Consider the following 27,378-nt stretch of genomic DNA (forward strand, 5'->3'; position numbering starts at 1 on the left):
GGCTTCCTCTGCCGCTGCATAGCAGTGAACATTACTGCCCACAGAAAGTGTAACACAGGAGTGGTTATGTCTCTGCTAGACTCTGTCTCTGTGAAATGAGACAGCAGCAAAATATAAGTCTGGCTCTTGTTGCCCTTGTCTATGTGTGCATGAAGAGTGAGAAAGTGTTTATTCCCTCCCCCGGCTGGCATGCTTCATGTCTTGCCTATGCATTGCAGGCGTGTGACTGACATAGCCTACGGTTTGACTCTCTTTCTTGAGTTATCTGTTCTGCAAATATGTTTTCTTTTTAATAAATAATAATAATAATTTATACTCCACCCATCTGGAAATGTAATCTGAAAATTGTGTTGTTTAATCGGGCCTGATCTGATAATACAAGTTCCTAGCCACCAAGCAGTAACTATATACGTGGATGAACGAAACATTTCCCACAAGCTCTGCTCCTGGGTGTAGAGTATTCACCTGCAACACTTTTATTTCAGGTGTTGACCACCATATTTGGACAACCATTACTTAGTTAAATGTAAACACTTCCCCGTTTCTAGTCGTAACTATAAACAGAACGTGTAATGAGAACTGTTGTTGCTCGAGAGCTTCCCTAAAACGGCCCGCCCTCTCCTCTTCTCCTCTGCATGTTTCTAACTATGTTTATAACTGTGTCTGTGTTCTGTTCCTCTCCTTTGCTCTGCTTCTTGCCCATGCTCTCTCCCTTCCCCCTTCTCCCCTTTCCGTGTTGGCCTGCCAGCCAGCTTCATAGTTAATCATTCATCAGCATGATGATTTACCTGCTTTTATTGGTTGCTAAGATCTGATTTTGAAAGGGAAAATACTTTTGAAATGTGAAGAAGAGAGAGATGTTTTCCTGCCTTCAAGCACTTTTCCCTGGATACAAATGTTTTCATGCAACAGACCTATCTTGTGAATTACAGATGAAATGTTTTCAAGTGGAAGACCCAAGTCAGGGAAACATCTCCTATGGGCCGCTGATAAAGATGAGGAGGCACACTGGAGGGGAAAAAAGAAAAGTGGGAGAACTAAGGACTTTTAACTTTTTATTTGAAAAGGGGGGGGGATGACAGATTGGGGAACATGTGACGTGAGGCCCGTCTTATTGTCAGAACCCCAATCTGTGGGCAAAACGCATACAATGATAGCCCGTATTTACAAAAGTTGGACCTTTAATGCCCAAAATAAAACATTGGGATTGCAACACTAAAAAGCTACGTTGAGAAAGCACATGAAAACTCCCAGCAGTCTCTTCTGCCCCGCCTCTCCCCCTTCTGAGCTTTGGAGATTTTATTGCTGTGCTTTTCCTCCCTGCCTCCCTCCTTCTCTGCCTTATCCCCACCCCCACGCATAGGCTCTTGGAAAAAAAATCCTCCAGCCTGACTAGAAAATCAGCCTTGTTTCCTCAGAAACCGCAGCTGCTGCTAGCAGAAAACACGTCAGGCTGGCCCTCCAACACGCACAGATGTGCCTTTGTAAATCCATATAAATGCTGAGAAGGATTGCGTGCTGAGGGCAAATATCCTCCCCTCAGAGGATGGGGCCAATGCAAATGGCAGGCCATTTCTCTTTTCTTAAAGGCAATCCCTCCCTCGGAGCCTCCCTCCACTTCACTCAGTTTTCCCTTTAATTGTTGTTTGTTGCATTAGGGTTAGGGTGATCTTTTTAAGTTTAACCCCTCTATAAATCTGGGAGTCACACACATATAAAAGCGATGGCAACTATTTCACTCCCACACCTCGCCAGCTTTGTTCTTCCCTCACAGGCATCAGTGAGTTGCAGTGTGGTTTGTTTTCTTTTCCTCTCCTTTTAAAAAAAATAAAAAAATCATCTGTCTTTACATTTAAAAAAAATAAACCACATCTGAAGATGAATTCTGCTGTTCACGGAGGGCACATCCAAACAGAGGATGAGAGAGGAAGGGAGCAAAGAGGCATTTCTTTCCAAAGTTTCTGCTGACATAGGAGGATGCTTAAAATAAAAATGTTGCTTTAAAATTTACTGCGAGGCAAGGAGCGTTGTTTATCGTGCCATCTTTTAAGCACACAAATCCACTCTCATCTGTTTCTCCCCCCCCTTCCTATTCCCATCCCTCTCGGAGTTTCTTTCTCTTCTTTCTCTTCCCCCTCCCCCTTTTAATATAACTTCCAGGCGGATGAGTTGCAACTCGTTCTGCGTAATTAAAATGAGTGGATGATGGTTGAAAGAGGATGGAAAATAAGATGGGGGGAGGAGGAGGGAGGGAGGGAGGCTGGCTGGCTGGCTGGCTGGCTGAGGGAGGAAGCTATAAGAGCATTGGAGCGCTACTGCTGAAGCAGACAAAAACAGGTCTGGTTGCTCTGCCGAGGGGGATGGGGCGGCTCCCTGCCATTGGCTCTTTTCTAGGCTCCAGAGCAGCTGTGGGAGCAGAGCGCAGGATGGCAGTTACTGCTTAGGCACTTTGGTTCCATTTGTTTAATAGCTGCTAGTCTGAGCCAAATGCAGCCTCATCAACCTTGACTGGCGGGAAAACCGACTCAGGGCATTTTTGTGTCTTCCTCTAAAGCAGAGCTCTGCCTACGCCTGCAAACTTTGCTTTTCTTCCCCATCTCATTGTTGCTCGCTCCTTTCTGCTGGGTCCAGTTTTACAGGGTGAGGGTTTTATGCAGCCTGTTTTCGATAATGTCCATGAAGATCTTCTCTCTCTTCTTGAGAAACACACACACACACACACACACACACACACAGACACCAGGAAATGCTGTGCATTGCTTGTAACCAGTTGACTTTACAAATTGTGCTCGTCTCTTCTGCTTCTTTGGAAAACCATCCTGAGTGTAAAGGCTTGCTAGTCACCCTGGGTAGAACTTTTATTTCCTTTTGAGTTGGGTGTTACCTTTCTTTGATTCAAACTCTTTTTATTTTAGCCTTTTTAAAGTATTAAAAGTCATATTAATAATGGGGTGAAGGGATGTGAGCCAAAGACCTGTATTAAGAGATAGAAAATTGTAATAATTGTGTACTACGAACCTAAGTGAATTTGTATACTGCTTAAAAGTAAAAACCTCTAAGCAGCTTACATAAAAACATACACTGAAAATAGTGTCAGTATGTGCTATAGTTTCCTGTGCAGGGTTGGATAACTATATATTTGTAACCTTATGCAGAGGTTGTGAATGCATATGAACCTTTCTATATCATCTAATAAAATCTAGACGGGGCACAGACAGAAATATAAAAACATCTATTACACATAATCCTAGAAGTGAAACTAGGGTATATACTGTGCTTGTTTATTCTTACCATACGCTTTTTTTAAAAAAAGGATTTTATCACTTTGGCAAGAGACTTTGATGGGCATTTTTCTATTTTTGCTTTCACAAACTATTTCCTATTGATGAGAAACCTGTGGGTTTCATTCCAAAATCTTTTAAAATATATTATTTTATTCTATCCATCTATCTATCTATCTATCTTAAAAAAACAAATCCAAACTACAAAACAGTTCCTATGCATCCCTGGTATTTCTCTCCCAGTGTCCCCACCTCTAATATCATCAGGTTAATTTGCACGATCTCTCTCTCTCCTCTCTCTCTCTATATATATATATATATATATTATATATATATATATTCAGTGGTACCAGATAAATTGGCACAAGTTTATAAGTTGTAGTCTATAGAGTCTCTTAACTTTATGAATTTTTAATTAAAGAGGCAATCTTATACTCTTCTCTCTCTTTCTCTCCCTGTGGGTGGGATTAAATACCTATGGTGATGAAATATCTAGTACAGAAACTAAACATATTTGCCCCTTGATGAAAAGTGTATTTCTGAGGATTTGGGGGTGGTTGTATTTAAATACAGTAAAACTTTCCACTTGCACTTCCCCTCCCCCATATTATTATTGTACTGCTAGGCTGACACCCACTGGTAACAATTGGTCTGAGATCACTGCTGCAGACTAAGCCTCCTGAGCACAAATACTATTCTGTGGATAACTTGATTAAAAAACAAGCAAAATGCATAAAAATAATTTAAGAAAAAGTAAATTATTTTATTTTATTTCTGGTATAAGAATGCATGGGGGAAGACTTTGGGTTGCCATTTTAGTGAGAAAATGGACTGTATTCTTTTTGAGCTATTCTCTACTATAGAAGCTACAGGGAGGGAGACAGAACTAATTGCCACCATATTTGGACATATATTTGTATCAGTAGCGATTTAAATTACATTAAAGTAACAGTGTTTGAAACCCCATTGTTCGAGGCACATTTTGTGACAGGGAATTTATTAGCATGAGCAGTTTTTGAGCTCTGGGTGCAGTACTGCGCCTAAGATTTCAGATTAAAACTGCAGAGTGGAAGGAAAAGAGGACCTTTTTCTGCCTCTCCACTTCCAGCTACTCTGAAGACTGGAGAAGAGCTGCTCTTAAGAATATTGGGGGCAGGGGAAGGACTAGACCAAGGGTCAGCAAACTTTTTCAGCCATGGGCCGGTCCACTGTCCCTCAAACCTTGTGGGGGACGGTGGACTATATTTTGAAAAAAATATATGAATGAATTCCTGTGCCCCACAAATAACCCAGAGATGCATTTTAAATAAAAGCACACATTCTACTCATGTAGAAACACGCTGATTTCCGGACCGTCTGTGGGCCGCATTTAGAAGGCGATTGGGCCGCATCCAGCCCCTGGGCCTTAGTTTGGGGACCCCTGGACTAGACCATGTGAAAAATGAACATAATATTTTAGCTGCATTCATTCATTTTCAGCTATTCTTGTTATTAAAAGTGTGCCTAGACATTCAGTTGTTGCACCTATAACCTAGGTTTAAGGTGCTATTTAGCACCTAGCTTTCATATCTCAGTTTCTGACACTGTAAAGTAAACATAACAATTTCTGCTTGTATAGGTCATTTTAAGTGGGAGGTAATGAGTTGGATTCAGAATTGCAGTGCAATCCTAATCATAATTTATCAGAATAAGTAAGTCCTGTTGAATTCAACAAGGCCAGTGTGTTTAGGGTTTCAGCCTTATACCGTACATGCTTAGAATGTAATCAATGGGACTTAATAGATCTACTGAATCTACCAGGTAGAGCAGTGGCTCCTAAATTCTCTCTCTCTCTCTCTCTCCACCCCCGCCCTTAATCAATTGAAAACTATAATGGTTTTTCTGACTGTTGTACCAAGTGTAATGTGTTGGTTTCCATTCCATAGAATTTAATGCTAGCTGTAGTACTCTGAATGAACTAAAAAAAAAAAAAAAAGTAACCTGTTTATGTTTTGGGGGCAGAACCATGTTGGGATTCCCCTGCTTAGGCTAAAATTGTTTGTGGAAAGGCTTATGATAACACAGCTATTTGTAAACTCATTGAAATACCAATTACAGCAAAAGTTATCAATGGCTAGCTTTCCCTTGCTTTGAACTCCACATTCTTCATTTGAAAGAACCAACTTCTTCTGAAAAGAAGTGTGTGGTACATTTGTATGCGTGAAATGGGCTCTAGAAAACATGAAAGTGTTGAAAAGCTCTTCCAAGTCTGGATAGTTTAGAGATTAAAGCACTGCTTTCACCTTTGAGGGTACACTTTGAGTATTTCCTCAAAGCCCATGTAAAATGAGCTGCATCGTCTAAGTTCAGTCTTTGGCGTTTCTACTCCAGAGTAGAGAACTGATGCAGACTTCATAATTGGAGAATATAGATTCAGTTGGGGCTTGGAAAATGTCTAGGGTGTATTGTGAAGTGTTTACACTTCGATTAGCTTTATGGTTTTTTACATATGTAGAGAGACAAAGTAAGGAAACATTCTCTCTACAGAGATCACCAGAACTGCAACTTTTCACATTGGGTAATCTCATGTGCATGTCCGAGCCTGTATTTTAGAGCTGTATGTTAATGTGTACGTCAACATTTATTAGTTATCTGTTTGCTTGCATCTCATTAGACTTGGGGGAGATAGATGTATAAAAAGTGATGCATTTCTCGTAAGTTTTTAAGTTTAAAAACATATTTTAGTGCTTTTTCAGACATTGGGTACTGCTGTTTTCCCTGTAGTTAGTTTTCAGGTTCTAGTCTGATGCTGTTTTAACTTTTTCATGCTGAATTGTTACTTTTTCCCCTACTCTGCCCAGAACCTTTTGTTAATGGGCAGATAAAAATGCTGCTGAAAAATAAATAAGGGTGGGTTCAGTTAATGAGTCCCCTCATTGGAAGCTGCACATACTTGCTTAACAGGACTCTCCCCCCTCCTTCCATTCATGCCCCTTGAAATTGCTCAAGTTCTGGAGAGAGCAATTGTTCCCCTAACCTGCATGACTTGACTCGCTTGATGAGTCACCAAAAACTCTGCTTATTCTGCCGAAATCTCTCTAAACACTTGTTGTCATAGGAAACATAAAAGCTATACTATACCAAATCAGACAATTGTCCATATATCTCAGTATTGTTCAAACTGACTGGCAGTGGCTCTCCTTTCTGTACGCAAAGCAAATGCTCTGCCACTGAGTTGTAGCCTCCCCCATTTCCACTGTAGAGTAGTGAATTGATTTCTAGCTTCATAGTTGGAGATGATAAGTTATGGGGCTGCAAAGGGTCTATATTGTGAACAGTTTAAGCATACACTGACCATGTTTAGACGTGACACTAAACCATACTTTAGTGTACCATGTATGAACCTAGCAAGTCTGGGGCTTGTATGCTTCCCTCTCCTCCAGCATGGCCTGATTGAGTAGGACACTAGAAGCTCTTGCTTCTGTTTTTGATTAACCACAGTTTACTGTTATGTTTGAACTCTAAACTGTGATTAGTGTAATTAAAGTAACCTGTATCCCTTGAGGCTACTGTCATGACTTATAGGTATTCATGGTTTGTAGTTGCTTTTTTCAAATCATTAACCTGTGGTTAAGCAAAAATGGAAGCAGAAGCTTCTAAACACCTCCTCCCAACTGTGCCAATGTTCCTGGGCAACTATATTCTAACCATTATACCACATCACTCTCCATTCAGTGCTTGTGGACTGATGTGGGTGACTGCAGCCTGGTTTTCCAGTACTGATTATCTAAATTGGGAAAAGAGGTCATGGTTGTTAGTTGCAGATTAGGGAGTTTAGCATGTTTTGCCTTCAAACCTTAAGGCCTGCCTCTCTCATATGAACCTACCCAGACCCTACAGTCATCATCTGAGGCCCTTCTTGTGTGCCTCCTACATGAGAGAGGTCTGTAGGGTGGCAACATGAGAACAGACCTTTTTTGCAGTGACTCCCCACTTGTGGAAAGCTCTTCCCAGGCAGGTTTGACTGGCGCCTTCATTATACATTTTTAGGTGTCAGGCAAAAACATTATTCTTTAACCAGGCCTTGGCTGCTTAACATCCGATACTATTTTAAATGTGTTTGTGGGAGGGGGGTGATTGGGTGTGTGTGGGTGTGTGTGTGTTCATGTTTTTATTAGCGTATTTTGTATTTTATCTTTTGTTTTTATGTTGTGTACACCCTGAGATATACAGATGAAGGACGATATACAAAATTTTGATGATGATGTATGATGATGTACGGAATGGCCCTTATTGGAAGAATAATCTGTTGTGGATTATATTGTGGGATGCTAATGTGTTTATGCTTAAAAACTAAATCGAGCTCTCCAGACCAAATATTAAAACCAAATTATACATAATGGTTGAAGCTATAGTTTAAGAAGTGTCATGTTCACAAATATAACCAGGGTGGGATCTAACTTTATATTGTTCAAAATGGAGAGGAGAGGAGCCCTTTCCCCTCACTTTACCTCCCTGAACTCCCAGGTGCTTTTTATCCAGACCAGAAGAAAAGTGCCTGAAGCAATGGACTGAAGGGAGTTTAGGAAAGAAAGGGTTCTGCATATCATCAAACTCCACCCATCTGCTTTATATGTGAACTGGGCAGACCAGTGAATAAATAAACATGGTTTCCACCCTATATTATTGTTGTTATTGTTATCTACATCATCACCACCATGACATGAGTTTCCTATTGGGAAACATTTTGGTGGGAAATTAACATATTGGCCTGAATATAAGCCTCACTCCTCCCCCCCCCCCCCAATTCCAACCAAGAAATGTTAAAATGTGGCTTATATTCGTGACCTTACGGTTTGCAGCCAGGAGTGTGGAGCAAACAGCGCCAGGAAACAGCGTGGCAAAGTGGTGCCAGCCCTGGTGCGTTGTCCCCCCCCATCCCCCAAGGGCCAGGAAGGGAGAGAGGGAGGAAGGGGAAAGGCCACCAGAGACACAGCGCAGCTCTCTCCCCCCCCCCCCCAATATGCAGCAAGGAGCAGTGAGGAATAGAGCAGCTTATATTCGGGTATTCCCCCCCCCCTTTCCAATTTTAAAGATGCAGACTTATATTTGGGTGCGGCTTATATTGGGGCCAATATGGTATACCTTTCATATTATGGTTTACCCAAATTTTATTGAGAGGCTCTTTTGAGCAAACAAGGATTTATTGGAACTTTTGCAAAACAGTTTCTCCTTTTGAAACACCTTCCTTTCTCAGTGTAAGCAATTATCACCTTCACATCACTTCATAGCTCTTGATACATTTGTTCCCGTTGACAGATTTGCCTGTGTTTGCCACTCCAGCCTTGCATACCTACACTATCTGCAGCACAAAACAACTTACATCTTTGTTGCCTCAATAAACAAAATGTCATTTAAACTTCTGGGGAAATGGTACATAATTGAAAGTTAAGCTTTGTGTTTTTCCTTAGTGTTTTTACAAATTGTTTGACTGCCTTAAGTATATGTTATTGGGTTACTTAACCTAGCCTTAGTTGGAATAGTATGTCTTGCTTTTTTAAAACCTCTGCAGCAGTAAAGACAGCATAAAGGAAACACAGCAGTTTGTCTTGATGCAATTTTATACTTTTGTGTTCTAATCTGTAGAGCAGAAGATATTATCATTATTTCTGAATTTACACCCTACCTTTCTACAAAAATACACAAGGTGCCTTACATAGAATCAACACAGTATAAAAAAGACACAAGCACAACCTAAAAACAAAACAAAGAAGCAAAATCAGCAGCAATTAAAAACAAAAACAAGCCACTGCTTCAAAAGCAGATCACACATACAGAAGATGGGGAAGTGTGAGATTGCACTATCCTCCCCACCTCTTGCTGCAGTTTTTTTCTGCCAGCCTTTAACCAAGCTTTCCTCTTACTACTAAAGTACTTTTTTAAGGTATGCGAAAGAGAGAGTTGGAAGAGAGTTGTATTTTGAACTGTATATCTTCTCAACAGGAAAGCTATTGAATGTTGAATTTTGAGATAAATCTGTTGCTAATATTGGGAAATAGAAAAAATTATGCTGCCTATCCAGATGTATACAGGCACCATACTGTTCATAATATTGCCCATTTTTATAACTGTGTTTTGTGTAATCCAGATTTAGGGAAGTGATGCACTTATAAAGAGCATGAACAGAATGTTGTGTAAAAATTACCATTGTTAAGATAATTTTTCTGAATAATCACTGAAAATAAGAGGGCGCAGAATTGAGGAGTTTGAGTTTATTTTATAATCTGATACAAAATGGACTGGAATAAGTATTTGAATTAAATGGGTCTACTTCTGAGTAGATATACATAGGATTATATTGTCTGTATAAATTTGGAGGTGCATGTACACATTTAGATTATGGCAAAATGACATAAATACATTAATCTACTATAAACTATAACTTCTTCTTCATTGGCGATCACTCGTAGCGAGTAAGATTGCCTTCCATGAACACAATCTTAAAAGTGAGTCCGTAAGGGACTGTGTAGGCCAATTCTGGATCCACACGTCCTTCCACAGTGGGGACATAGGTTTCTAGGCGGGAATTGATCATGGTGAGGATTTGCCAAATGTGCCTTCCTCTTAGTACGTTTCTCCCTTTCATCCTGAGTTTGAGTGTCTTCAAAGTCCATGACACCTTTTGATAAAGGCTATTCTCCAACTGGAGTGCTCACAGGCCAGTGTTTCCCAATCGTTGGTGTTTATACTACATTTTTAAAAGATTGACTTGAGAAAGTCTTTAAACCTCTTTTGTAGACCCAGCAGCATTATGCTTTCCATTTTAAGTTTGGAATAGAGTAGTTGCTTTGGAAGATGATAGTCAAACATCCGAAACAACATGACCAGTCCAATGAAGTTGATGATCAAGAATCATTGCTTCAACACTGACAGTCTTTGCTTCTTCCAGTACACTGGCATAAGTTTGCCTGTTTTCCCAAGTGATGTGTAAATTTTTTCAGAGACACCATTGATGGAATCTTTCATGGAGTTGGAGATGGCGTTTATAAGTGGTCCATGTTTCATAAGCATACAGTAAGGTTGGTAGTACAATAGGTTTGTAAACAAGCATTTTGGTTACCCTGCGAATTGTCCGTCTTCAAACACTCTGCACTTCAATTGGGAAAAGCTGCATTTGCGGAGCTCAGGTGGCCCTTGTGGAAAGATAACTGCCCAAGTGATCAATACTTTCCAACATTACACCATTGAGTTGGATTTATGGTGCTGCAAAGGGGTTGTTTTGTGCTTGTTGGTGCAGCACTTTGGTTTTTTGGATGTTGAGCGATAGGCCCAGCTTTTCATAAGCTGTGAATATATTTAAGATAGTTTGGAGGTCATCCTCTGAATGTGCACACACTACGTTCTCATCAGCATACTGAAGCTCTATGACGGAAGTTACAGTAACCTTACTCTTTGCTTTCAGCCTATTCAGATTAAAGAGCTTTCCATCTGTTCGATATATGATTTCTACTCTGGTGGGGAGTTTCCCTTCGACAAAATGTAGGATCATACTAATGAAAATAATAGAGTTGGGGTGATAGCACAACTCTGTTTAACACCTGATCCCACATGAATGGTTCATTTTGAGAGCCATTGTTATCTGGGATTGTTGCTGTCATATTATCATGGAGGAGCCAAAGAATGTTCACAAATTTATCTGGGCAGCTTGTGGAACTTCCATTCATCTCAGTTGGGCTAGTGTGTAAACTTCCCAGGATTGTACCACACATTTTACAAATCAAGTTAAACTGTTAAATTTCAGGTCATTTTCCTGTGTCCCATTTCTTTGAAATTCAAAATGTGAGTGCTGTAATTAATCAAACAAATGTTCTAATGGTGTGACCCTTTCTCAAGCTCCTATTGTTCTCTGGCACTGAACAAATAAATACCAGTGTAACAATTTAGTAGTTTGTGGGCAGTAGACCGTGGTAAGAATATTGTGTTGGTACTTAGGAGCCTTGGGTTCTAATCCTTTTTCAGCCATAGAATTCCCTGATTTGCCTCCGCAAATTATTATTTCTCAGTTTGTTGTGATCGCAAATGAATATTTTTTTCCTACTAGACAGACTGCATTGGTAATGGAAATAATCGTAATGTCATAGTTAGTAACATTTGGGGGTATGCTTTATGTGTTTTATTTTAGAATGAAAATAAACTAGATATAGTCTCTTAACCATTTGTCTCCACTGAATATGCTTTGGAGCACAGTGCCTTAGCTTCACTGCAATTATTTGTCGTGGTTAGCTGCCCTATATAGCATGGTGCTGCTTGTACAGTATAGCAATGTGTTTGTGTATACAAGATTTGAGTCAGAAGAGAAAACTAATTCAGTTTAGTTTAGCCTGTTTTTCTTTTTGTAACTAGTCATTTATGTCCTGCTGGAAAGTATTTTTTGTAGTGCTTTGTCATCTAAATGTGTCTGTTGTCTCCTTAAGCTGTTCCCAGTAAAAGCAGTGTACTGAAATAAGTAGTATTTTCCACCTCACTTATGACAATTGGTTTTAGTTATATAGTATCTACTTCATGTTAGGCCTTTACTTTATTCCTGGTATTCTGCAAAATGTAATAGAATCCCAGAAAGTGGGTTACACAAAACCATGCTCAAAACATGTGTAAAAAGTTTACCATTGTTATACTCACGATAAATTTTGCTGAATAATCACTGAAAATAAGAGGGAGCAGAATTGAGGTTTTTAAATTGCAATCCTCACACTTGAGAATAAGTCAATTTGAAATAAAAGGGGTCCACTCTGAGTAGATATATGTAGGATTATAAATATTATTTGAAATATAGGCAAACATGTTAATGCCTTCCTAAATTTGTTGTCAATGAGTAGATGTGAGCATGAGAGATTTGTACTGCTAAATAGTATTTAACAATATGGGGGAGTATTGTGTCTTCTGTTATAGCCTAGTCTAAATACAGAGCTGTTTCAGCAAGCTGTGTCCTTGAGCTGCTATGTTGTCTGAATATGCTAATAAGGAGAATGAGGAGAATTAACAAGCAAGCGTGAGATGCAGGCAAGCAGGGTAGATTGATTTAAATCAAGTTGATTTAAATCGCTCAAGAAAAAGACCTGGTTTAAATAATTTAAACCAACTTTCCAATTTTCTAATTAATATATTTCGTGAACAAGCATGCATACTAATTAGTTTCTATAACAATTAATACATATTGGTTTTTGTCATCCAGCAGCATAAAATATCTGGTTGTGCACACCACATGTCTTTTGAACTGCAGGATTTATATCTGTAAAACCAGGGGATGAGTTGTGAAATTAAGGATTTCTCTTTACACATGGAAAGACACTAAGCAAGATCACTTACTTTAAGTCTGACTTTCTTAGTTCTTTTCAAAAGCATGTGTTAGTATTTCCTGGGCAGGACAGTATTTCTGCATGAGATGGAAACCAATGTCCATGCTGTTTGGATGAGAGAATTTCTGAGTCCATAGGCATGGTTTATTGATTAGTCGTTTAGTCGTGTCCGACTCTTCATGACCCCATGGACCAGAGCACGCCAGGCACTCCTGTCTTCCACTGCCTCCCGCGTGGTTTAGGAAGCTGGAATTGTTAAATTTGAATTGACCCTATTTTATTCTTCAGCTCACTCATTTCCTACCAGAGTCCTCTGAAAGATACTGTGTCTGCTGGCCTGACTGCTGACAGAGTGAGTTCAAATCTGCTGCTATGATGTCACTGCCAAGCTAATTGTGGGTGTAGGCTAGCAAAAGACTTTGTATACTTTATGATTTACAGTGGTACCTCGGGATACAGATGCTTCAGGTTACAGACTCCGCTAACCCAGATATAGTACCTCAGGTTAAGAACAGTTTATGGTTAAGAACGGACCTCCAGAACGAATTAAGTTCTTAACCCGAGGTACCACTGTATATTATGTCATTCCTATCATTCTTATAAGCTCAATAAACAAGGGCATGGTAAGCAACTGATCACTGTCTGCAGATGTGACTTAATTATAATATAGTAATAATAATAATTTATTTATACCCCGCCCCTCTGGCTGGGTTTCCCCAGCCACTCTGGGCGGCCTCCAACAGAATATTAAAATACAATAGTCTATTAAACATTAAAAGCTTCCCTAAACAGGGCTGCCTTCAGATGTCTTCTAAAAGTCTGGTCTGGTAGTTGTTTTTCTATTTGACATCTGGTGGGAGGGCGTTCCACAGGGCGGGTGCCACTACTGAGAAGGCCCTCTGCCTGGTTCCCTGTAACTTGGCTTCTCGCAGCGAGGGAACCACCACAAGGCCCTTGGCACTGGACCTCAGTGTCCAGGCAGAACAATGGGGGTGGAGACACTCCTTCAGGTATACTGGACCGAGGCCATTAATTATTTTCGCCTCCTATCAATTAAGCATAGTGATTGCCAGAATAATGCAATTCCTTGAAAAGTATGACTGCCTTCTGCAGGAAGTGGAGGCCTTCCCAATTAAATAGTCTTAACCATCTTTTGGGATTTTGATTTATGCCTCACCCAGGTGAGAGATATTAAAGCTGAGTGAAATGTGGCAATCACTTCCCACCAGCAGCTCATGGATGCACACTTGGGAGCATCCTTTTCCTCGGAGCCAATCTACCTGGGGAACCTGTCAATCTCCAGATGGGACTCTCAGCAGTCCCAGCCAGCATGGCCAATGGTCAGAGATTAAGAGAGTCATAGTCCAGCAACATAGGTGAGGCCATCTTTAACAAGGAGCAGCCGAGCACAAACACCCTTGTTCCCATCAGTCAGTTTGCAATGTTCTTTCTTTCATATCCTCCATGATTTGCGATCAGAAACCCAGTCATGGTGTTGTTGCATGAGCACATGCCTCATTTTTAAAACGTGTAATGTTCATGTCTGTTTCTTGTTTGGAAATCCCCAGCGGACTGCCTTAGATACACAATTAATAGCAGCATTTCATAAATGCCTTGTCCTGGCTGCTCTATCCCCAGTCCCTCACCAGTGGCAAGCAGAAGCAAACAGATAAATGCTGTGTTCTCCTTTGGGGAAGATTTCACTATAAATTGTTTTGAGTATTGGAAGTAAGGTTCCCAAGTACAGAATGAACACACACTGGAATTTTAAAAGCGACCCTGCCTTAAAAGAACTCATTTGTTTCTGTAAAATAGAAAATGCAAAAATAAAACAACAACTTATTTCACTATTACTGAAAAGTGTAACACCCACAGATGTTGTATTGTGAAGGACATGGAAGGGCTGAGGAAAGGTAGTAAGGGAGTAAGCCTTTAGCATGATGTTCCTTTATTGCTCAAAAATTAGTGGCAACAAATGGATGAAATGTTACAATAGTACCATTTTGAAAATCAGAGAGAATGTTCCGCTGTGCTTTTAAAATCCAGTCCCATATAGAACTCCTCAAATGTAGGCAGTACTATTTAAAAAAACCTATTTTCTAAACCTAGATCCAGTCCCTGTTGGTTAATTAACAAAGCCTTTTCAAAGAACGAGCCTTTTGGTTAGAATTTTAAAGGGGAATCTTTTTTTTAAAAGGTATTACAGCTTATTTTTATTAGTCTTCAATCAGATCCTCACATTCCATTTCAATCATTGCTTGGCAGTTCCATGGATCTTTCTGGTGAAAGGATTTCCTTACCTGCCATATCACCTTCACTTTGAATGAGAAGAAGTGAAATGTTTGGTGTTTCAAAATCAGCTGAGGACCTCTTTTTGGACATTGTGGGAACATTTAGCCAAATACACCATGGGACATTATTCCTGGAGGGACCTGCACTAGGAGAGACATCCAATTGTGACCTCTATAAATGGATGCAGATTACAAAGAAAGGAACATGCCTTCCATATGAATCCAGGGTAGTGAGAGGATTGGTTCTGGGAAGCATACATCTCTTGTTAAGGCTTAGAAAGGTGATTAATAGATACTACTGCTGGACCTGTTGCTGCTATGGAGAGGGTGGGTACTTCTGCCCAGTGATTTTTTTTTTCATGCTGGAACTGAGTTCTGGCACCTTTCAGGTGGGTGCCACTGCCATTATATGAGAACAAGGAAGGCATTCATGGTGAGTTTCGGCACCTCTTTTTCTAGAAAAATAGCATGGCTTCTGCCACATTTAAGATGTTGGCTGAAGTACTGGCAAGAGCATTTGGGTTTGCCCAAGGATTTGCTGAGTGATGCATTTGGGTTTGTTTTTAACGTACTAGCATTCCTAGACTGAAACATTAATTTGCTGCCAAAATCTCATCTGTCACAGAACCATGGAAGCTATTGGTGGCTTGCTATTTTTTATTTTGACTGAGAAACATACATGGTAGTGGCAGAGGTGGTGGGCAATCAGTTCATGCAAAGATAGCAGAGTAAGGCTTCTTCTTTTTCATACCCTTTGATTATGATTATTTATTCTATATTAAATTCGTATATTGCCGTCCATTCGTACATCTCAGAGCGATTCACAACCCAGAACTACTGCATGATGAGAGTAGTTTATTTCGTTCAGCCAAAGAGGCTAGCTATTATGTGAATTGCAGTTTCTTGCTTACTGGAAGTTGAAGCAACCCCTCAGAATCTCCAGATGTACATACGGTATGTATTGCACGAGCACACCTGTGCGCATTCAAAATTTCACCCTCTGTACCTATAGACCACTTTACTAGTGCGAGTGAACTGTGAGAGGCAGAGACGAATCTGTTGTTACTTAAGTTATTATGATACTGTTTTGTAGAACGATCAGCTCAAGGAATGAGATGAACAGAATTATTGTATTAGTGGGCTATGGTAAAAGTCTGCCTTTTTCAAAGACCTTTGTCTGATAGTCTAATAAATACTTCCAGAGAATCCAGCTTTGTCCCCCTTCACTTATCCCCTTGCAGGGCTAGCACAGTAAGACCTTCTATAGCCAGCTCAGAGAAGGGTCTCTCTTCATGTAAATAACACTGCCTTTTCATTTAAATATTTTGTTGAAAGTATTTATACTAATTTGTCACACCAGCTGCCTCTACTATAGATTGCTGTTCAGTGTTAACACTCGGTCATATTTTAGGGTTAATTTACAGGCAGACTTCTCATTTGCTGACTCCCACAGAAATCTGGAGGAGGTGACCTAACTAAACACAAATGAAAAAACCAAGTTTGGATTTGAGGATTTTTAATATCAGTTGTGGGAGAGGGGGAAAGTACCCAACACAAATTATTTCCTTGTGTTATGTTGACTTTTTCCTTGTGAAATTTTGCTTTAGAGGCATTATGATTTTGTCAATTTTACTATGACCTCTGCTCCCAAGCAATTTTTCTCCTTGGGGACTTGTCTTAGGCTGGGATGGGGCTTTTGAAGCCCCACCATGATAAATACTGACTGGGAGAATCAGTTTCTCAGGAAAATATGATAAAAGCTACCTACTGTTGCCCATAACATAGTTTAGTAATGGTGAGCAGAAGTTGGATTAGGATTTACTGGTGTACCTGCAGATTTCTGAGTGAATGAAGTAGAAGCAAGGATTTCTGATTCTCAACTTGTTTAACAATGGCAACAACAAAATAAACAGCCCCTTCCCGAAATTACACTGCTGAAATGAGGAAAGTAGAGTATGTTGAATATATTTTTATATAGAAGTACTGTGAACTCAGTTCTGTTTTTGGCACTCAAAACAAATTCCTGGGCTAAAAATTCTTTAAATTCTGCCCACTATTGCTTCAAATCACCCTGCACTCTTCTTTATTAGGATTCAGTGGTAAGCTAGTTTTTAATAATATTTTTATTAAAGATTTCTTAGTTTACAAAAATATGTGCATTGTCTATTTTTTCCAAGTTATGTTTTCTACAGATCAGTTTCATTTGTTGTGAGACATTAGTGTTGCATGCAGTATTAGGTTGGGAAGAAAAGAGTGGGAAAGTGAGGGGGTGGGATGGGGTGGTAATGCTTCTATTCTTCTTAAGTGTATGTGTGGGCTTTTTTGTCAGCATCACTTGTGTGGGTTCTCTTTCTATTCACTTGTTATAGTTCCTTGGTGGTGAGAGAGGTTGGATGTGTGTTTATGTGTGTGAGGGTGGGTTTTTGGGTCAGGTTAGCCATATTGATTTGTATGATGTCGGCGGATTCTTGTTGTTGTCTTGTTGGGCTATGTATGTGATAAAGGCGTCTTCTATTTGTCCCCATGTCAGTTTCAGTTTATTGGTTAGTTTTTCTAGTAAGGCTGTTTCCCATGCAATTTGATACCATTGGTTCATGTTTACTCCTGACAGTGTCTGGTTCTGATGCTTCTGGCTGCTGAGAGTAGGTGGGTTATCAGCTCTTTATAATGTGAGTGGGCATTATTATCTTGGAAAATGTTCAGTAGGGCCCATTCTGGGGTGACTTCTAATACTTGTTTAGTTATTTTGCTTATTTCTTGTATGACTGAAGTCCAGAAGAGTTGGATTTTGGGACATTCCCACCACATGTGGAGGTATGTGCCTGTGGAGATGCATTCTCTCCTGCATTTTGGTGAGGTTCCTGGGCGTATCAGTGCTAGTTTCCATGGTGTTAGGTACCACCTGTAAGTGAGTTACAGGGTGAATTCTTTCCTTTTAGCTGAGAGGGATTTAAAGGGAGATTTAGATCACATTCTAGTCCATTGGGTGGGTTAATTTCATAGCCTATACTGTCCTCCCATTGTTTTTTGATTACGTTGAGGGGGTTTGTGGAATTTTGGAGCAGTATTTTGTATATTGTGGATACCATCCCCTTGCCGTGTCCCTTTGTTGTTAGGAGGAGGTTTTCAAAGGTTGTCAAGAGCCTAGTTGCTGCTGATTTTACTACTGGATTGTTTAAGAAGGCATGTAATTGGTGGTGTGTTAGCCAGGGCATTTGGATGTCCCCTAGATTGTCTTGTATTTCTTGTGTTGATGTGGGTTTGTTATTTTTTGTAGAAGTCTACTAGGTGATATGAGCCATTGGCTTGCCAGGTTTTTATATGGGTGGTGAGCCAGAGGGATTAGTGGGGATGGGGTTGGGGACAGTTTGCCTGCTTCTTCCTTGTATGCTTTAAGCATGGTCTGTGTGAATCTGTTTAGTGTTGTGCGGACTTTTCCTTAGTTTGTTTGGGAGGAATGGGTATGCTGTGGTGGGGGTATTTTCGATTATGTCTCTCTCCAGGTGTACCCATTGTTTGTTTCGTCTTCTAAAATATAGGGATTATGTGGTGCACTTGGTTGGTGGTGTAGTATAGTTCGAAGCTGGGGATTCCTCACCCTCCTTCTGAGGAGGGGAGGTGTAGGTATTGGGGGTTTATTCTTGGGTTTCTGTCTGATTTATCTTGGTGATGTTGGCATATTCTTTTTGGATATGTGGGTGTTGAAACACATAGCCTTGAAACCTGCAAAGTTTACTTGTAGGCCTGATACCATTGCAAATGTGTTGAGTTCTTTGGTTAGTGTGGTTGCTGTGTTTATGGGATCTGGTGCTGTGACCATCAGGTTGTCTGCAAAGAGCCCTAATTTATAGGTTCTGCCTTTTATTTCCACTCCCTTGATGTCTGTGGCTGCTCAGATTTGGATTGCTAGAGGTTACAAAGCCAGGATGAATAGGAAAGTAGACAGTGGGCATCCTTGTTTTGTGCCTGTTTGGATTGCTATGGTATCAGAGTCCATGCTGTTAGTCCAGCATTTTGTTTTAGGGTTTGTAAGAAGTTGGGACCAAATTTCATGTTTGTTAGTACTGCTAATACCCGGTAGGTATTTCCATTCTAGATAATCAAAAGCTTTGGGGATGTCTAGGGACATAATCATCAATGGGAGTTTAGTTGCCTTGCCGTGATTGATCAGATTCAGTAGTTTCCTAATGGGGTTTATTATATTGTGACCAGGGACGAAGTCTGTCTCAGCCTTGTGTACATTTTATTTTCTTTCTCCATAAGCAATGATCAGATCTCTTTGAAATTTTACACAGAGCTCAATAACATGATGAGGATTTTAGCAAAAAACAACAACAGCAGCACTCAAAAGATTTTATAAATGCCTAAAAAAATTATAAATGTAGTTTTTCAGCATGTGGGCATGATGGAATCAAAAGTTTTTGATGGTGAAAATTATTGCAAAGACATGCTCTTTCTCGACAAAGAATGAAATTTATGGGTTTTGTATGTCTTGTAACAAAATATTACATTTTGGGGACATTGTGGAGAAAAAATGGCTACTGGGTACAACTTTCCTACAATCCATAGCTTTTTACAATCCTGCTAGTGTTGTTAATTGATTACAATGATCCTTTAAATCAGTGTTTTTCAACCTTTTTGGGGCAAAGGCACACTTGTTTCATGAAAAAAATCACGAGGCACACCACCATTAGAAAATGTTAAAAAATTTAACTCTGTGCCTATATTGACTATATATAAAGTAATTCTCTTGAATAGGAATCAAATAAACACAAAGAAAGTATTTTATAATTACTTTTCAATTTTTCCCACGGCACACCAGGCAACATCTCGCGGCACACTAGTGTGCCGCGGAACAGTGGTTGAAAAACACTGCTTTAAATATTGCGTAAATTTACTCCAGTCTTCAATTTCCATAATTTTAAATGCCCCCAAACTAAAAACAAGTCTGCACTTTCAGGGGGAAACAAACCTATAATAACCAATACAGTGATACCTTGAGTTACAAACGCCTCAGGTTACAAATGCTTCAGGTTACAAATGCTTCAGGTTACAAACTCTGCTAACCTGGAAGAGTTACCTCGAGTTAAGAACTTTACCCCAGGATGAGAACGGAAATTGTGTGCCAGTGGCGCTGTGGCAGCAAGAGCCCCATTAGCGAAAGCACGCCTCTAGTTAAGAACAGTTTCAGGTTAAGAAGTGCTATAAAATTAAAACCGTTTGAGATAGAGGGGAAAAATTTCAGGGGGTTTCTTTCAACCATAAGGGAAGGGTGTACACCAAGTTTCATCAAATTCCAAGACAGTGGGTGACATGGCCGCATTGAACTGACGTGGAATGACACTACTTAGACTCTTAGCAATCAGACAGAATAAATACTTGCTTTCCATTTATGGAGAAGCAGTGTTCTGCTTTGTGCTTCTTTCTGTAAAGTTCTGACATTTGGGTCTTAATGTGCTTACATGTGCATAGAGAGAACCAAGCAGAAGCTTCCTAAAATTCTGTAGGAGAAGTGGCATGCAAACTAAATGATCAGGGATCAGAATTCTTTATTTAGAAAAATGAAAAGTGCATTTTTGTCTTGTTGAATGGTGCATTTGAACATGAATTTACTGACTTTTCTCCATAATTGGAGGTCACAGTCATCAAAACAGGAAGGTACTTCGCTGTCCTGGCTCCTGCTCAGCACACAGAGGCTCTTACTTGTAATGGCAAGTAATGGTATAGAAGCAGGGCAAAAAGTTTAGAACTAGACAGAAGTGATCAGACTGTCCCAACAAGTTTCTGCACTTGCCCTGCCTTGCTTTTAAAAATGAGTTGTGCATGCTTACTTGTGAGACCCTCTCACTTTGTGGGAATATCAAGATTGCAAGTGTGCAGTATATAGTGGTGGGTGGGTCTGCTCCCATCTCTGAAGGCGGCAACTAGTTCTAGGTGACATGACTGCACTCTCCTGTTGCTGTTCAAGTTGCTACTGTCTTCTGTTCAGCTTCTTCACTTGGCTGAGCAAACTTTCCTCCACTGAGGCTCTCCCCTCCAACGTGACTCCAAAGCGACAGAACTCAGGGTGGTAAAGGGAGATCCTTCCCTCCTCCCACCCTTGTTCCTACAATAGGCCCCCCCTCCTATGTTTCTTCCTCCACCAGCAGAGCCTGCTAACCCAGTTTCAGGCCCAACAGCACTTCAGGACTGAAGACATCCACTGAAACATTTTATCAGTCAGAAATGTTAGCTGCTATTAGAAATTATATCAGTTTATATTGCCGCCTGCTGTCTGTGTCCTAAGGAGTTAAATACGCATCTAGGATAACCAACAGTCATGTAATATCAGCATGTAAAAGTAAATGAAAAGCAGGCAGGTTTTTTAATGGAGACCTGTGCTTGTGGGGGTGTGTGTGTGGGAAATAGTTTAAAAGCTTTCAGTCTTGTTAATGGCAAGTTTACATGTTTCCAATTCTGTGGCACCAACAACAGCTACCAACAGCCTTTATTTAGTGACAGGTTACCTTCAGTTGATAGCCAAACTCATTATCCACTGCAATCAGCATTAAGCAGATGAACGATATAGAGAGGTGTCCTTATTCTTTTTTATTAGGTATGTTACAAGATACACTCACAAGGTGTTTGAAGTACCCTGCAGTTTCCACTAGAGGGTGATTCCTCCCAGGCATGGTTTTAAACTATTAAGAAAAGCAGTTCCTACAATCTGCATGATGCTGTAATTTTGCTTGAGTTTAAGCAGAATTTATTCTATGTGACATTACAACTACATATGTGCTTTCACAGTACTTAAAGCAAACTTAAACAAGAAGAGCAAATTAAACAGAGTAAGATACACTGTATGTTGTGGTGGATGGAGATCATTTCTTGTCAACAAAAAGAACATGTTGATATTTTATTGAACTGTCCTTGACATGACATGAAATATTGTATCAGGGCATTGAATCTAAGCACTTGATGGCTACCCTTTACTTTCTTAAAAAGAAAAAAAAAGAATTGACATTATCAGTGTTATTCTGTACAATTGTTTTCAATTAGAAGAATTTTATGACTTCATGCTGAGTTTTTGAGTTAAATTCATAAGCCCCACATAGGAAACAATGAAAGACAAAACATACTCAGACTTTAACCATTTGCTGTTATAATTGTATCTTTTTGGTTCTGTGGTCTAACAGGAGAAAATTTAAACTAATAATTTTAAATCAATCAGTTCTATATCATTTTAATTTAAGAATTTGAATAGTGTTCCAAAAATACAGCATCAAACCTAGTTTAATGTTCTCTTCTCTTTCTGCCCAGATTAGCTGATTGCCAATTAGAGTCTGCTCTGTAGACAATATTGTTAATGCATCTCTTGGCTGTAAATGGATGTATTGTTTAACGAGTCAAACATAATTATTGATTCTAATTCTGCCTGTGATGCCCCCCCCCACACTTTCTGTGGTTAAACTTTTACATCTGTACATTTACCAGTGTAATGAAATGCTCTGTTTTCTGCCAGTTCTGAGCATTGGATGCACCTTGTTGGAACCTGCGAAATGCATTTATTGGTTATTTTAATTTGTCAGCCCCTTTTCTCTGTCCTTGTTGATGCAGCTTGTCAGATCCTTTTAAAAGTCACATGTACTATTATGGCGCTTCAGCATTTAGGTGGTGAAATCTTTTTTTAGCTATGGTGGCATTAAATTGAAATTCTGCTACAGAGTTCAGCCCAGAATACAGATGTGGACATAAGGCTGAAACCCTAAGCATACTTACTTAGAGGTAAGTGTCTTTGAAATCAGTAGGATGTACTTCCAAAACAGGCAAGCCTATTTAGAGCCCATGTCACCCAATTGATTATGAAGTATGGTAAGAAGTTAATACTTCTTTAGAAAGTTGAACATGTGTATTCAAATCTTAGCATTAGTAGATCACTGACAATTCCATATTGGCCTCACTAGATCCTATAACAGCATGCATACATTCTTTTGTGCTTCTATGCTTCATTGTTTCTTGCAATCCAGCAGCTGCGGCCTCTGCCCCAGGAGAGCAAATCTGTTGTTTGCAGAATCTGCTTTGCTCAAGTCAGGTCAGGATTCTGTGAGACTCTATACTCATTGCCTGATTTCCACTTATTCTTGTTTCTTTTCTGTGATGTAAGTTGGTGCGGGAATATTGAAGCCAGGCAACATCTCATAAACTTGAGATTAGAATAGTACTTTAGTTTGTGGCTGCGGCAAGTTGTGCTCCTTGTGCTCTGAATTCATAACTCATTTCCCTGTCCATTGACTTGAAGGGTAATTTCCATATATACTGACTTGCTGCACCCTTGATTAGCCCCTCTTTCCCACTGCTCTTGTCACTTGTATTTACTAAGGCCTATGTATTCATTTATATAATTTGGATATAGGAGTTTTGGGCTTCCAGAGCAGAAGTAGAGGGTTAACGTTGGAGTGTGTCTGTGTATGCATTTGTGAGATACGGCGGCAAGAAAGGAAAGATCATTCAAGAAAGAATGTCCAAGCCTTACTTGTAGCTGAAAGTCATTCAACATATATATTACCTTCTTGGATGTCACAAATTTACATGTGCTCCTTCTGCTTATGTTGTATGTGTGCTTGTTTAATTATTTAAGGTTCTAATTATGTATAACTTTAATGCATAATTTTAATTCCAGTTTGAGGATGAATCCATGACAGCTATTTAGAAGTGTGTGTGTTATTATACTTATCTTATTTTTAAAAGAAAACCAGTTTGAAGGACCATCATTAGGTTTTGATACAAACTTCACCAATAAGCCTGCCCACTGTCTGGATATGCTTAGCCCTCTGTCTTTTCCTCATCCAGAAGCAAACAGTGTTTCTTGCTTGAAATGGATATTGCACGAATGCAGTATTCAGCAGGTTTGGGCAGACTTCAGACTGGCACAATCTGCTCTGAGTTTTATCTGCCAATTAGGTGCATTGCCAGTTACTCACTCCATGAGCCACAGCATTGGAATGACCTGCAAGTGCAAGTACAAATTTGCATATGAGTTACTGCTGATCAGAAATTCTAAAAAGCCTGACTTATTGGAAGTCAGAAATCCTTGCTGATCTACCACACATCATCCAGAGATCTACCAGATGACCCCAATCTAGCTTCTCCCTGCCCCTGAACAGTATAAAACACTGCAGCATTTTCTTCAGCTATCTTTATTATGGTGAGAACTCTAGTTTTTGACAGCCTGTCTTCCCCAAATGACGATTGGCTTTTCTGAGTGTATTCAATTCATACCTTGGTTCTATCTATTCCTATGTCTAAACAGCTTGTGTTACACAGTGCGTTCTGTTCTATCATATGTTTTCTTCTTGGATTCTGTTCTGGTCAAGAGATATTTTTAAGTGACTACCTTTGAAATGATATTTTTGCTTATAATTTCAGGTTGAAGTCTTGGCCTCGGAGGATGCTTCATTTGGACTCAAGGTCTGTAGTTGATGAAGTTTTGACTTTCTAGGTGTCATCAATGTAGGATGGTTACTTTGATTTTGCATAAAAATTTACTCCCCACCCCCAAAAACTGTATCAATATTTGATTCAAGCAACATCTGGAGCTTAATACTCTGAAGGTGGCATTTCAAATGGTCTGTGGTGTTCCACTTATTTTCAAAGTGAAATGTTTTGAGGGGACTCAGATTGGAAAAGCTGATGTTATAGGGTGGGCATGTCCAACAGGTAGATTGTGATCTACTGGTAGATTTCAGGGTGTTCTTGGTAGATCCTCGTTGATCTCTGGCCCCTCAGCGATTTCCTTACAGAAAAGCAGAAAAGAAAAGAAAAAACCAAATCTCCACAACTTTGGCTTCCTAAAATAACTGCCAGTTTTTTTACGACAATGAGTAGATCACTGCCAGTTTTTTTACGACAATGAGTAGATCGCAGTCTATTTGGAGTTGGATGTCCCTGTTATAGGGGAATGGAAAGAGGGGACTTTTGAATGTGGAGTTTCATAGAGTTCCGGAGTTTGTTAATAAGCCTCTTACATTTGTGTACTGACAGCCATTTTTAGTTGTAAGAGGGTTGGTGTCTGACCAGTTTGGTAGTTCTGATTTGTACTGTATGGAATTTTTGGTTATTATAGAGATCTTGTGAAGGTTCTGTGCATATTTTCACAAACTTAAACATTGATTTCAATTATTTGTGAAATCTTGGATAATGCACATTATGGTATTGATCTCATTCTTAAGCGTACTTAGTAGCAGATGATCCTAGGCAAAACAGATTGTGTGTAGGCTATACAGACACTTAATGAGAAGAGAGAATGGTTATGGGGAGAGGGAGAAGAATTTGGGAACATGAGCCTAAATCACAAGTCTCCTGCTGTTGAATTATCCATATAATATGATACTTCTGAAAGGCATAACAGTGGCATTATCACCAAGGTAGAACAATCAGTAAGAAAAGAATGAATTTCAAAATACATAAGGGAGAACCATGCACAAAATTAACTCTGGTAACTGGGAAATAATCCAAATTTACACTGTTAAAGTTACTAAATATTTATGACAGCATGCTTTACCATTGTTCCCTTATTATGTTGTGATACCTGATAAACTGATTTAAACTAAATTATTAAAAATAAGTAGCCCTGCTCTACTGTTATGTGAAGTATTTAACATATGGTATTCTGTAGCGCTTTCTGTCTTTTTTTTTGTTTTAAGGCGCAGCGTGCATACAGAACATTCACTGAATATTTAATAAAGCTGGAGGGTCAGCTCTTGCAAAATCATCTCTATAATCCTTCATGCTAGCTGAGTAAACAGAAGTATTACTGAAGATTATTGTAGCCAATAGCTCTCATTGCCTGACCCATTCTGGAGAAGGCTCTGCTATTATTTTATGGCTAAAGTTGCAAGTTGGCAATACAGTAGTATTAGGCCCAATTTATATGTGACAAAGGCCATGGTTTAAAGCGCTTACCATGTAAATGTTACGCTTTCTTCCCATCATATTTAAATGCATTTAGCACATGCATCAACCCATTCATGTTTAGCATTAGCAGTTCAGCGACCCAGGAGGGCAGGCAGCTGGCACACTAAGTCTACACGCGAATGAGCCAATGCATATGATAAATGCTTTTAAAGGGGAAGGAAGCATGTGTAGATTGCTTGTAGGGGTAAGCACTTCCCTTGGCCAGTGTCACACACAAACAGAGCTTAATGGCTAACTTTGCACAGATTGAAAAACTGATGTATGTTTTAATTATGGCAGGAATGGATGTGACTTTTGTTTTTCTTTTCTTTTTCTTTGCATTAATATGCTTTCAATATATATTTTTCAAGTCCAAAGCTTTCTCCTATCAATATAGCCTTGATAGTATAAGATACTGTTTCCCAAAACTTCAGAAAATTATAAAAACCACACTTTCTACTGAACTTCCCATTGGATGCTCTACACTGGCTGCATCTTACAGGGTTATCGGCCAACTCTAATAAATCACAAGCAGTCAGAACTGTTCAGAACTGAAGAAATTAATAAGATTGCATGATGACTTCAAGTTGAATTTCTAACTTTTTAACGTATTGTCTGTGTTTTAAATAATCTTTGAAGTGTACTTTTTGTCAATGGAACAATAATAGTTCTATATACCTACAATATCCTGCAATCCAGTATGAATGGATACTTAATTGCTTGTAAATATATATTCTTTGTAGTCAAGACAGAGTACTGGTTCCAAGGTCTTTTAATCAGTGATCTCCTAGCTTCCTTTAGTTCCTATTTGGTAACACTGCCCAATTACTATGAGGAAGTGCTTGTAGCAGAGTGGGTGATATGAACAAACTGCATAGCATAGTAAGTGAACATTGTTGGGCTGTATTTTCTTGTGATACCTAAAAAGCTGTCTTGGAATAATTTATGAAAAATAAATAGAGCTGCTCTAGTATTCTTTTAAAGTATTTAACAAATGTAGCATTCTAACTGGGAATAAAAGGGCAATTTTCTGAGCCCCCCCCCCCCTTATTGGAAGTGCATTTTTACATATTTCATGCCAAAAATCTTAGGTAGATCAAAGAGTTACTCTGAGAAGAAACCTTTAGTACAGCGTTCAACAGAATTAATGTAGTGTTGGAAGATTAATCATATATTTTCATCTGTCTTCAAAACCCACTTTTTCTGTAAATTGGCACACACCTCTGGTCCCCATATGCTATGACAGCTAAGCCTAGGGAGGTATAACCACCATAATCTTCGTTTACCCGCTGCCTTGATTTTGCTCCTATTTCTCTGCTCTCCCTTGTGTCTGTTTCTAGACTGTAAGCCCCCTTGCACTGAGGACCTCTTTTCTCACTCTTTGTAAAACAGATAAATAACTGGCATTATATGTAAAATAATAATAATAAGGTCTGTTCTTTTTTTAAAAAAAAATACGTCGAATACCAGGGATGTCTCTTGTTTTAGAGGTGCTACAAGGAGGTTCATGGGATTCCATACAGCAGACATAATTGCATC

At 39.4% G+C, this 27,378-nt stretch overlaps 1 protein-coding gene across 8 annotated transcripts in view; it reads left to right on the forward strand.

Annotated features, from left to right (window-relative positions):
* The window catches only part of ARID1B (AT-rich interaction domain 1B), a 440,842-nt gene that overhangs the window by 234,743 nt on the left and 178,721 nt on the right, over positions 1–27,378 (forward strand). For 5 of the 8 annotated variants that reach the window (XM_033144054.1, XM_033144053.1, XM_033144056.1 and 2 more), the window contains exon 5: positions 24,313–24,354. The exons of the other annotated variants lie outside the window; for them this stretch is intronic. In XM_033144054.1, coding sequence (XP_032999945.1) covers positions 24,313–24,354 — 42 coding nt within the window. The remainder of the gene's footprint in view (positions 1–24,312; positions 24,355–27,378) is intronic. 8 annotated transcript variants of the gene reach the window in all.

Source organism: Lacerta agilis, chromosome 3 (genome assembly GCF_009819535.1).
Source record: "Lacerta agilis isolate rLacAgi1 chromosome 3, rLacAgi1.pri, whole genome shotgun sequence".
NCBI classification, from domain to species: Eukaryota; Metazoa; Chordata; class Lepidosauria; order Squamata; family Lacertidae; genus Lacerta; species Lacerta agilis.